Source organism: Tyto alba, unplaced genomic scaffold (assembly GCF_018691265.1).
Source record: "Tyto alba isolate M040663 unplaced genomic scaffold, T.alba_DEE_v4.0 Super-Scaffold_2, whole genome shotgun sequence".
NCBI classification, from domain to species: Eukaryota; Metazoa; Chordata; class Aves; order Strigiformes; family Tytonidae; genus Tyto; species Tyto alba.
Genome location: NW_024881282.1, coordinates 60,582,330 through 60,595,843, shown reverse-complemented (window position 1 = coordinate 60,595,843; position 13,514 = coordinate 60,582,330). Strand labels below are relative to the sequence as shown.

At 36.0% G+C, this 13,514-nt stretch overlaps 1 protein-coding gene across 4 annotated transcripts in view; it reads left to right on the top strand.

Moving 5' to 3' along the window:
* The window catches only part of DOCK4 (dedicator of cytokinesis 4), a 264,136-nt gene that overhangs the window by 129,912 nt on the left and 120,710 nt on the right, over window positions 1-13,514 (top strand). For all 4 annotated transcript variants that reach the window (XM_042792612.1, XM_042792610.1, XM_042792611.1 and 1 more), the window contains exons 9-12: window positions 1,067-1,148; window positions 1,759-1,819; window positions 3,728-3,860; window positions 5,424-5,512. In XM_042792612.1, the coding sequence (XP_042648546.1) occupies window positions 1,067-1,148; window positions 1,759-1,819; window positions 3,728-3,860; window positions 5,424-5,512 (365 nt within the window). The remainder of the gene's footprint in view (window positions 1-1,066; window positions 1,149-1,758; window positions 1,820-3,727; window positions 3,861-5,423; window positions 5,513-13,514) is intronic.

Sequence of the window (13,514 nt, the reverse complement as noted above, 5' to 3'; positions counted from 1 at the left end):
CATTTTGAAAAGCTATGGATGGTATAGAGCAGTGGTAAATCACGTTTAGCCTCCAGGATAAGCAAAAAAGGTGGCTACATCTGAGAAAAAAAAATGGTTGCAGTTTGGAAATTTTTTTTCTGATGAGAACATTACAGAGCATTCAGACTCATATGTCTGGCCAGCTGGGGCTGGGGGTGAGAGGGTGAAGAGAAACTTATGTAGCACTTCTGACTTCTTTGCTTTTTCCCATCTTCCACGTCTCTCTGCAGAAACACGACTGTTACGTTTCCTATGAGGCTGTATCTTGGAGAAAATTATCCAAAACATGGAAATTTTGTTTTTTCATAAACTTCCCATGTGTGAATTTCTCAGAGATTATCCATAATGGACCTAGTATCAAATAAGAACAATTAAAAATGTAATTTCCCTTTCAGTGGGGTCTTATGCCCTCTTCTATCCTGAAATAAGAATTCTCTACATTTCCCCACTAGCACTATTGGTACTTATATATCAGCTGCAGCACTTGAGAGCCTGCAGTATATTGCAAAACAGAATTCTGAAAATTAAATTTGCCCTGCTGGAACTTCCAAGACTCTTACAAGACTGCTAAAATCAGTGTACTCCAGTGAGAGATTTCAATAGCGTTAAGTAGGAAAAATGTCCCCCGGGATCATTTTCCTATCTATGAAAAATAATATTGGTTGAATACAAGTGTGGCAATATTGACATTTGTTTAGCAAGAATCAATAGCAACATACTACAGATCTAATTACAGTTCTAGGATAAATGGATTTTATTGCTTGTGTTTCTCTGTGTACTAGGATATACAATATCATTCTTCCAAAGGACAATCAGTCTTCTATTTTGTATTGAGTTTTTAGTAATTTTGTTAGATGATTAAGTAAATCACCACCTTTCACTAGTCTCTCTTTTTTTTTTTTCTTGATACAGCAGAGATTTTTAGAAAAAAAAAATATTCATTCTTTTATATCTTGAGGAAGGTTGCATCTGGAAACAAGATCAAAATGAGATCTACTTTACTTTAGTGTTGTTCAACAAATCTGTCATATTTGTTTTCTTACAGTGAAAGATTTTTTTTAAGACTGAATAGAAATGGTTTGCCAAAATGTCCAGAAAAGCCTGAAAGACACTGTTCTCTCTTTGTGGTGAGTTCTTCCTATTCGCAGTCTTTGTTGTGCCAGGTATTGAAAATAGAAGTTGGATTAAATTATTTTTCTGTGTTTGACTCAGAACTGCTCCCTAAGATTTTACGTTGTTATGACATCAACAATAAAAGGCTGGTTGAAGTGTATTGCTGATCTCCCAACTTGAAAGTTTTCTGGGAATATATGGACACTCATCTAAACTTCCATGTTGGTATATGTACCAGTCTTCCTCCCTGCAACAAGGACCAGATAGTTTTCCTCCTTGTGCTTTTTACACCCAAAAGACTGTTTGTGCAGCACTCTGTACTTTCAGAATATTAGGAATTGCACAAATGCATCGCTGCTGTTCAAGGCACACCATGAGTCTCCTATGTCTTCCCTCTGACTTTGCTGCATTACAGCATATTCTAGCCCATGATACTTTAGGACAGTCATTTTGAGTGCATGACCACCAATTTAAAGCAATAAAGGGATAATTTGTTAATGCTGAATAAATGAACCCACTGTTCATTTATCACTTTCACTGGCAGTGAAAGCAGTGTGTAAAGATCTCTTGAAATGTCACATTTTAATCAGGAGTCAGAAATAATGAGATTCTGATCTTGTGCAGGATTTGGGTAGCAGTGAACTCAGGAAGGACATCTATATCACTGTGCACATTATCCGAATAGGTAGGTATAATCATCTGTGAGTAGAAATCTTACATTTGTTACCCTTCTGACAGTAAATAAAACTGCTTGAGGTCAGCTTTGGGATTTTTTAGATTAGCTAGGCCTTTGAATAAATTTTTGGAAAGAGAATGCCCGTTTTTTGACGGAAAAATTACTTTGGAATTCTTACCATTGTCGTGTTATTTTACAAGTGTACTGCTTACAGTTTAGATGCAGGATATTTTGTTACTATCACAAAACAAAATGAAAATGTGAAATATGAACTGTGTTAAGATAATGGAGTTGTCATTGAGGAGTCCATTCTTGTTACAAGGAGAGTAATTTCAAGCATCCTTTGTTCACAGAAAAACTTGCCTGGAAATTTAATGTAGCTAATTAGTATATAATATCTGATGTATATCTGAAATTGTTGAGGTTAATTTTATCTTCTCCTTGACCCCTTTAAAAAAGAGGTGAGGGAAAGAATTGGAGAAAGTCTTGTAAAAATTTTAATCCCTGATGCTATAGACAGGTATTAAATCCTCTAGAGCAAAGCAAAAGAGAAAAGAGTATGTTTGTGTTAGGCATTTATTTTTAAAAATTATCCTCTGGGCTGTGCTGATGTGATACAATAATCTTTGGGTCTGCTTCTGACCTCTTAGAGATATTGGTATTTGTCAACTGTCTCTGTAGTTGCATCAGTGCAGTACTAAATATAACTTTCTTCCTATTTTTGAAAGATATTTTGTTTTGAAATGTAGTTGCTCTGATTTGTGCTGAGTTCAGAAACAACTTGTTAGAAAGTAAACACTATTTTACAGCTGTAAGGGGTAATTTTTCCTTGTACTTTCACGCTATTATAGTGTTTCATCAGAATATTAAAATATTGTGTTTTGGTTTTATTGGCAAGGATTGGGAAAAGGTATGGTGAACTCTGATGTAACTGAAGTATATTTGGTAAAAATAAATGCTTTAAAGAAGAATGAGTAGAATTTTTCCTACTGTATAGTTTTAAAATATATTCTCAGTCAATTTTATAAATGAACCACTGAAATATTTAAAAGTTAGAATAAGATTTATATGATTCATGGTGTGAAAATGAACAATTACTCTAGCTGCTGTGATGCATAGGAATATTGGGAGGGAGCCTTGCCCTGCAGCAATTGCAACCATAGGCTTTTCTTGTCAGAAAGTAAGACTTTGTGTGAATGATATACAGCTGCCACTGCTCAACTGAATAAAGTGTTTAGAAGGAGGGCAGATTCAAATTCCAGGAACACAGCGAGAACATTGATCAATTGTATTTCAATCAGATAGAAAAGGCTAGGAAAAATACCGTGTTTCAAATCTGTTTTTCTCAGCTGTCTTTTTTCTTTCCTTACCATAAATTGTTCTTCTGCCCTTTGTCATCTTTTCTCCCCATGTTTCATCTTGATTTTTGTGCAGCTGGGTGATTATCCCATTGCTAGCTAGTTGCCTATTTGGAAGAAGTATTTGATTACTAAATTGTAATGTTTCAATCACAATACTTGTATAAATCATGGGTAGCAACATCCACAGTAAAATAATTCTTACTGGACAGCAAACGTTGAACACTGTCATGCCTGAACTCTAAATTTAATTTGGTGGTGTCATGAGTGTGCTATCACTGAGTATCAGAAAGTGTTGTTTGTTAAGTGGAGGTCATGAGAGAATGAAGAGTACTTCTGGTCTGAGACCTTTCAAGATGACCACATATTTAGTGGACTTCTTGTACCATTTGTTATCCTAATGTAGTATAAAGATGGACCAGATTCACAGTGAGTACACTTTGCCTCATCTACTCAGACCTGTCACCATACTGAGCTGGGTTACTGTCTGCCTCCCTTCTGTGGTTTTAAAAGAGACAGTTCCATGGATTATGCATCAAATATATGTTTTGTTTGGCAGGACGAATGGGAGCTGGAGAAAAGAAAAATGCCTGCAACGTACAATATAGACGGCCCTTTGGCTGTGCAGTCCTCAGTATTGCAGATTTGCTGGCAGGAGATTCAAAGGATGACCTCGTCTTGAAAGTATACATGTAAGGAATGCTCTTTATTAATTTTTAGAAGTATCTTAGAGTCAATTTGCATCAGAAGCAGTAGTGCTGAATGCAGTGCAAGTAAGCAGCTGTAGCTCCTTTCCATTCTAAAAAAGTGTAGTAGCTAATTTCTTTTTTTTTTTTTTTTTTTTTTGGTCACAGTTTGGAAATTTTGGCTAGTCCTACAGATGTGTTTATAAAATGGGATAATATTAAAGGTTACATCCTTTTAGATTTTTGTGTATGTTTCAGCATTTTTCACATCCTTGTAAGAGCTTCTGGAGCTCTCTTTTTATGGCAACATGAAGTGCTTTTATGACTTGTTTAAATGGCTTGTGCTGCCTAGGCAGCTAGTGGAAGTACTTTATAACTACAGAAAAAAAGAAAAAGCAGGCAGAGTATGTTTTTGTGAAATGAAGCAATTATATAATGGGAATAACAAAAGTGTAAAAGGCAGTTAGTGCTAGAGAATGAAAAATCAAAAATAGATTTTAAAATGAATGGTTGATGAAATAGTGGATATTGTCTGATAGTAATTGGAAGAAAGTTCAATTTTCTAGTTGTAGCAACACAGTGCATGTAATTTCTTGCTGATCTTGGACGTTATAATAAGAACCATTTTGTGGAGTGGTCTATTCTAAGTATGTAAACCTGGGATGCATATTGTCATGCACATGAGGAAGTTCTGCCCCTCTCAGGGTTAGCATTCAAATCTTGAAGGCATGGAAGTCTTTCAGGCAACCTTTCTTCTCTCGTCTCTCCCTCTATGCTAGATTATTGCTGCTGGAATCAGTGCTGCAGAAAAGCAATTTAGTGTGACGTGACAGTGGACATGTGGGCTGACTCTAATTTAGACTCCCAGGATTTTAAAGTCAAATAAGTGTTTGCTGTTGGTTAACAAATTGTTAGATTTGTTTGCCTCTTATATTCATTTTTTTTTTTAATCTTTCCTGTTTGTTTTAAAATAACAAAAACAATGGAAGAAATGTCACTCAAAAACAGATTTGATGCTAAGACTAACTCCAGTATAAACTATGAAAAGTGATCACTAGAATATAGTCAGTTTTTCCTTATGTAAAAGCAGCTGTTTTCTAAATGTATACTGATGTATACGAAATGTAATTTTCACTGATCATCTCCCAAAGATCACATCCTGTTTTAAATAACTTTGAAGTGTAGAGCACAGATTCTTCTGTCTGCTAACACTGGCTCTGAGTCCTGTGTTTCCTCTTGTGTCACAAAATGGACTTCTGTGTGGCTTAGCGCCAAAGGATCGATCTATACAAATGATGAACTTGGTCATGGCTGAGTTCCCGAGCATAATTGCTCGTATCTTTCTCCCATCCCTTGCCACAGAAGCAGGTATTTCCATGGTGCCTTTCTCAAATGGTAAGAGCACTCTCACCCTTCCCATCAAGACAGGCAGTTTCATGGGGCTTTATTACCTCCTGCTGTGTTATTAGTTTCATGAAGAAAAGAGGATTTGTTTAGTGTTGTGTGGTGTAGTCAGTCTGAAAAACTTATGTTCCTATTGCAGAGTTTAAGAAAGTTTCATTTTTCTAGGTGCAACACAGAGAGCGACTGGTATCAGATCCATGAAAATATCATTAAAAAGCTGAATGCACGTTACAACTTGACAGGTTCCAATGCAGGTAAGGTGCCACATTTCTGTTTGCATTCTTAGGGTTTTCTTAGTTTGCAAATGAAGTGGCTCTGTTTTAGAAGGACTAATGTCTATGAAAGAAATATTTTTTCACATAGAGAAAAATATACATATTTGATGAAAATGTATGATACTGCTGTTCATGTGCACATTAAATTAAAAAATATCAGTGAATTTTCTTCAAGGAACTATGTAATATAAACTTCTATTCTGTGCTGAGGACTTACAGTTTGCTGTGGAGTTTTGTTCATACGTGGGGCTGATGGAATTATTGGTCCGTGTTGCTTGACAGTTCTGCTTCACATTTTCATCAGGAATATAACATTTGCCATTGAAATTGTATATTAAACTTCAGAAAAAAATTAACTGGGAGCTGCCAGTGAAATCTGCATTCCTACTGGTAGCTTGCTCATTCCAGCTGAGCAAGATGCAGAGTTGATGTTCAAGAACTTACCAACAAGCCTCCACAGTCAGCTATGTGTTACTGTAACTGTCATCAAAACAAATTTGGGTTTGAGAGTTAAGAAATGGGAGACAACTGATCTTTGTTATTGTGAGATGGTGGTTTGACCTGTAGGAGATGTTGAATTTGCATTTTTTTTTTTTAATACCAACTTGTTAACATTTATGAATGCTGTCATCCAGGGATGCAGTCAAACTTGAAATGAAACATGAAATGGAAGCTTATGAGTCTGTTGTCCTTGTATTTAGATATCATTTTATCCCTGTGAAATGTTAATTAGTTGAAATATGACTACAGGAAAATCTCATATGAACTCATTTTCCAGGTTGTACTGAATTGTAATCCCTTTCACGTAGTACACATCATGCTGCTTTAACTTGATTTCAAGCATGATGATTATCTTCAAAATATTTGTTCAACAATCTTTAGTGGATAACCAAGAATCACACAAAAGCTCATGTTGTTTATCAAGACTGAAGTTACGTATTTAACCATTTCTAATCCTATTATTTTATCATATAGAATCTAGACACATATGTACATATATTTAAGGTCTAGAATATCATCCATCTTATTGGACAATAAATATAAAAATAATGTAGTGAAAATATAAGACCACATTACCGAGTAAGTATAATGTTGGTCTTCTTAAACATGTTAACTGTGTTCATGAAGAACAACTTATTCTTGGTCATTCTGACTGTCCATGCAATACCTGCTTACTCTGTGATGCATGACTTGTCCTATTTCATTCTCATGAAATAAGAGTTCACAGTTAAATACCCAGTTGTCCTAGGAGACACTGGATAAATTTGAATACTCTTAATTATGTGAATATTCAACATGAAAGACATGTGGGACATTAATTTTTTTCCAGGTTACAGGGGGCTGGAAATGAAAGCTAGCAAATTGAAGATCAGTTACATTTTGAAAAGGGCTGTCAGGGGAGGGAGGCAAAGCGAGAAGGGCAGCACAGATTTCCAGTAGTGCATGTGAAGGTTGGAGTGACAAAGAGGAAGTGGGCAGTAATGCCACTTTGAATACTAAGGAACTAAAAGATAAACTATGAAAGGTTATTTACATCACACATGTGAAATTTCTTCCTCTGCAGCTGCTTAGCAGCATGAAAAAACACATGCAGTGCTTTAGCAATATGTTCAGATACTTCTGCTGACACCTCATGGGAAATATTGTTGTTACACTACTTTCCATTTTTCCTTTGCTGTCTTTTTTTTTGTAATAGTATTGAATGGCTGGTTCTGAAGCCTCATTAACCTTGTCTGCCACATTATAGTTGTCAAAAAAGGAGAAAATCTTGCATTACAGGAGACATGGGTCTTTTTTCTCTCTTAGGAACCATTGTAGGTATGAGCCAAATGTAGAAATACTTGAATTTTTGGTTTATATCGCACTTGCCCTTTTCAAATCATGTAAAAAAGACTTAAGAAAGGAAACACAGTAAACAACAGCAAAGAAGCTTCAGACTGTTGTCTATCCTCTAGACTTGTTCCCTCTTCACATTCTGTCCTGTACAGTTTCTTTCAGCTCAGGAGATTTTCACACAAAGTCTGAGTTTCCACAAATTATTATCTCCCACTGCTGCAACAGTTTATCAAATAATTAGTAATATTCTTCATAAAAAAAAAAAAAAAAAAAAAAAAAAGAAAAAGAAAAATCTTCCAGATTTCTGGGGAAAATTAAAAAGGAACTCAAAATGTACTTTCAGTATCTTACATGTAAAACACATATTGCCAGACTATTTAACATTCAAACCCACACTCCTCAAAATGTACTTTTTCTACTTTAACTCATGACAGTCCTTAAGTACAGAAACCTCTTGCATCTTATCCTCAGCTTGTGTCTAAAAAAGATCAAATCAAGTCAAATGACTGTCACTTCTTAATACAGCCCAGAAAGGAGCAAGGGGCAGATGTTCAGCCCCTTTCCTCTTCTCAGTGGTTGCAGGAAAGGAAGGACTCAGTCTCATGGATAATTAAGCATCGTTTGCTGGAGTGGGAACTGGAATGTTTTTTCTGCATGAATTTCCAGCCTAACAGAGACTAGAGTAGCAGGTAGTAGATCAAATAACCATTCACCACTAGTCTTTGCAGATGGTGTCAGGTATCAGCTTACTGGAAAAAACCTGGTTGTATAGTGTAGGAGATCAAACTGTTAATGCAAAGGCCAAATTGCACAGCCTTTGATGCATTTAGTAGCATTATTATTTCTTACATTGAGTTTGTAGTATTGGTAGAGTAAGTATTATTAGATCTAGATGATTTTGTAATTATTAAGCCAGGTTTCAGTAATATCTGGAGTGAAACTGCCTATAAAAACTATTTTTCTTGTAACATTTTTTCTTAGAATTAGAAGCCAGTTACTTTGTTTCAAAATGCAAAAATCTGTGGAAAAATGAATATTCTTGCATAGAGATCACACCTAATTACATCGGTCTTATAAGGAAAACAACACATTTCTATTTCTGTATCTGTAGGACCAGAGATCAGTGAAATGTATACTACAGGTATTGAAAACAGTTACTGACTTCTCTCAAACCATGTAACATCATCCTTTATACCCTTCTGGTATATTTTAGATAGTGAAGCCTAGCCAAAATCCTTGCTTTCATATCAAAGCTTGGGCTTCTGTGAAATGTCAAAATCTCTTTCTGGGTTTGCAATGTGGGTCATAGCTGCAGATCTTATTCTTTGAGTGTCACTGTGAAACTATGCTCTGGAACTTTCTTGGAACTAAAATAAACAGTAGTATTGGAAGTGGGATGCTTTTCTCTAATAATATAGACATGAATGCACAAAGTGCCTTGTAAACTGTTACTGATTGTGTAATAGCTGCTTCATTTGCCCACAGAATTACTGTGCCATGAGTGAAACTGTTGATTTTTAAAATGTTTTGAAGTGCATTTTAGGGCAAGGAGCAAGAGAACAAGGCCAAAGCTGGTTGTCATTAGACATGGGTCTATAAAAAAAAAAAAAAAATAACCAGCATCATGGTTTTCTTTTTTCTTCTGATTTTTAGTAAGAAATCATCACTTGCAACTTTATACTCTTCCTTACAGCACTACTTTTCTTTTTCACCCGGTTCTTTATACTTTCAAAAGTTGAAACATATTTTTTTATATACAGCACAGTGAAGAAGGAATGTCTAGTAATTGGAGCAGTGCTTTACGTCTAGTGATTGGAGCAGTCGTTTGGGTTCTGAAGGTAGAGGGTTCCTCTCCACAAAAATTATCCACTTAGGACTGTAAGCAAGTTACACAGTTAAACAGTGATGGTTCTTAGTGTAATCCCTGCTTAAATGCCATCAGCATCTCCTTAGGCACAAGATCTTCCTGTAGGTACCTAAAGCTAAGGTGACTTTTATTTCTACCACTGCTTGAAGTTGAGAAAAGGTAGGTAGCTGGATGCACCGAGGACACTACCCTGTCAGGATATGGGTGAGCTAGATGTAGCTGCGTGGGCCCTAGGCTGAAAAAAAAAATGGAGTTGATTGCTGTGACTCTTGTGTCCATAGGAATGTATAAATATTCACTGGGTTTACCATAGAAGTGATTAACTTCAGTGTTTGAGACATTCTTCGAAAACAGAAAACGTCTTCGTTCAGAATCTGATTTGGAAGAGGATTTTCAGTTTGTCTTACATGTTCCAGTGAAGCATGCTAATCACTTGGCTTCTCAGACTTCCCTGAAGCAACTATTTAACTTTGTGTACAATCAGAAAATATTCATTATACCATGGAGAAAGTGAAAGTGGCTCTTAAGTCTGCCGAATAGCACATACTTTTCCTAAGTGTGATCTGTATCCATGTCCTCTTAGCAAATCCTATAGAGGAGAGTCTTAAACCGTGGTCTCATGTTACATGTGAATGCTCTCCCCAGTGAGTTATCTTATAAAAAGCATATTAAAAAACATGATGAAAAATGCACTACAACTTCCACTTTCTTCACCTTCCTCTGAGAAAAAAAAAAATGGATAGCTTAGTTTTAAGGAGATGCAGGATATTCCTTTTTGCTCCGCTTTTTACTTGAAGTTCCTAACATACTCATGTGTAAGTTCCTGTGTAAATGCTGATTTAGATTCCCTTATAACAAGTCTTGAAAAGCTCCATGTGCCTGATGCAGTATATCTTGAGAGCTGAGACATGGATACATGTGCTTTTCAGTTGTTACAGCAAAGGAGGTGAAAATACTTTCAAATCTTGTAGAGATTAAATTACTGGTGTAAAAAATTATAAATGTATCTAGGTGCTTTGTAACTTTGGTCTCTTGCGTGGATTCCATGAAAATAGCAAATGTAGTGGGAAGGTCTTTTTCTGTACCATCAGCCTAGAATGCTCTGATGAACTAGACAAGAGTGATGTAACCTAATTGCATGTTTACTGAACGCCATGTGGTGTATTCTGTGGTAGCAATGCCAAACTGACATTACAACTCCACTGGAAACACTATTAATTATACATTAACTTTAATTGATGGGAAGACCTTAAGCGTTAGAGGAAACACATTCAGTATGGTGGGATTTCTTTGGCTCAAACGTGATTTCTTCCTCTTTTTTTTTTGTTTGTTTGTTTTTTTTTTACTTTTAAAATGGTGGTAGTGTTGATTTTTTTAGCGGCTGCCTAGGGGGTCAAACTACACCTCTTGAAAAATCCACATATAGTAGATATAGTTGCATATAGTTTGGGTCATAAAAAGAATAAAATCAGAAATTACTGTTTTGTGTCTCATAGTTGGCAGGAACATTAATTAATTTTTAAATATGATGGAGGCAAGACCTTAATTGGGAGGCTCTTTTTGAGAAAAATCCAGGTTGTGGTTTGATTTGTAAAAGATTGTCTTAGGTCTGTCAGCCACAAATGGTTAATTTCTTTATTTAAAAGAAAAAGATGCACAAATAGGTTTTTCAAATTAATAGTTTGCCACCTGTAATAAATTCAAACTTGTTTCCATGTACCTGTGCAAAAATCTGCAGGCAGAGGGGTCATCCAAAGTGACACTGCCTAAGAAAAGGAGACTGGTCACTAAATGGGCAACTGCATATTGCCCAGATTGAAGCATGGAGGACTCGAAGCCCATATTGTTGACGGGCCTTTGCCAAGAACCTCATCATGAGGAAGGACAAAGTGTCGTAATAGCGGGGAAAGTTATTGATCAAATCGTACAGTAAGTTACGTTGGATGGGTCATCCAGAGGCTGTGTGGTTCAACACCAGTTCAGAGAGCTTCAATATGGGATCTAACTTTTTTTGAAGTTCAGAGAGCTTGCTTATTCAAAGGCAAATTTCATTACACTGCTATCATTTTAATTCACCCAGACCAAGGTTTTAGGGAACTAATGTTACTTCTTATGTGGTTTTTTTTCCCGTGTACATGTCAGTTGACACAATATTAGTCTGGCTCAGTTGTCGTATAAGACTTCATCAGAGAATGCATGAGGCAGACCAGACCAATGCATGAACTCATCTGACAAGGCACAAGTTCTAAGAGGAGTATGGCAGTGGGGGAAGTTGGATAGAAACAGTGGTATGGGCTTTGAGGAAATATATGTCTTCCCATGCCTATTTACCGTCATTCAACAGCCTCTTGGCACTCTAGTAATGTCTTTTATTCATAGTTACTGTCAAACACTGAGAAATTTAAAAAACAGGTGGAAAACTACATACTTTGTCTGTTTCCTTTCCTATTTCACAAAAAGTAAGCTTTGTCTTACAAATTCTTTGACTGGGAGGCAGGAAGCCTGTTAGAGTCATTATTATTTACCTTGCAGTGGAGAAACTGGAGAGGCCCCATGAAGCGAGATAACTGAGGAGCATAATTTTTTCTACTTTGTATGATGAAAAGCTTCAAGAGATCAAATACAGTATTTCTGTGCAGTATTTATAGGAACAGAGCTGTGGTAACTTACAGTATTTTCTAGATAAAAGAAATAGTGTGACTGTGTTTGCATGATGCTACCCCAGCAGTTCACAGCATTACCCCACTCAGAGTTGTTGCAAGGAAAGCTTCTTCCTGTGAATCAGCATGGTAATTTTCAAATGGGAAACAAAATGTACATTCCTTGCTGGGAGCAGCTATAGTTGTTAGCCACAAAAAGGAGGCATAGGCTCACAGTGGAAAATTGAGTAGAGCAATGGCTAGTAGAAAATGAGGAGGAATGAAAGCAGGAGTGGTAATGTGTACTTGACAGAGAAGATAGAACAGAATGAAGTAACTAACTTTTAGCTAACTCCTGGGCATATCACAGAGAAGTTCTGTGGTGTTTGTCTTTTCTCAGCAGGGTTCATAGATGTCAATGATGCTCTGAAATGTATTTTGTATCTACTCATCACTAATGTTTAAACAGCAAGTGCATTTGTTTAATTACGCTAGTTCTGTGACAATTTATTAATCTGTCAGTTTTAATCTTTGTTACGTTTTGTGACAAGGAGATTATGTGTATTACATTTTGATGTTTTTAATATTTAGTTGTCACTGAAGGCTGCTATTTAAAATACATTTAAAATAAGAATAATGCTCATATGTGCTTCAGTAAGTACACAATGAATTAAGGCATTCCTTTTTGTTCTTCACAAATACTAAAGCTGAAAGATTAAATATATAGAGAATTTTGCACATAAATTGTTGTTTACGATCATTTGGCTCTGAATGATAACTTTGGCATACAAAAAAGCCAGTTTTAGAGAAGGTTTTTAGACAAGAATTTGTAGAACTTTACTTTTTCAAGCACTTTTTACAGGGTGGATTATATTGCCCAGCAATCTATCATAAAACCCTTTTCTGAATTCAGGAGTAACCAAATCTTTCAAATTTGTAGCCTAATCTAGCATGTAGTATTAATTATGGTGGTAGTTTTGGGAAAAAGATATTAATCCTTAAAGGTGGTAGATTTATATGTCAGTCAGATATAATTTTGTACATTTTTACAGCAGTTCGAACTTGAGTTGTTTGTGAAAGTTCTGGCTTTACCATAAGGACTTCAAAAATCAAGTTAAAGGTAGATTTTTGGTGTAGGTGTTTTTCATATAGCATGACTTGTAGATTGTGCTGGAGATGAGGGCTCTAATTAATTCATACTGTGCTCTTGAGTGTTGCTAAAAGACTTGCTTTTAGAGAAGAATGAAAAATGTGCCATTCTGATACTGTTAAAGATGTCTTCTATCTAGTAGAAACTACGACTTTCTGTTCATCTTGGTACTGCAATTACAGAATCCTAGAATCATTTAGGTTGGAAAAGACCATTAAGATCATCAAGTCCAACCATTAACCTAACACTGCCAAGTCCACCACTAAACCATGTCCCTAAGTGCTACATCTACACATCTCTTAGACACCTCTGATGATGATGACTCAGCCACTTCCCTGGTCAGCCTGTTCCAATGCTTGTTAACCCTTTTGGTGAAGAAATTTTTCCTAATATCCAATCTAAATCTTTCCTGGTGTCACTTGAGGCTATTTCTTCTTTTCCTACTGCTTGCTACTTGGGAGAAGAGACAAACACCCACCTCGCTACAAC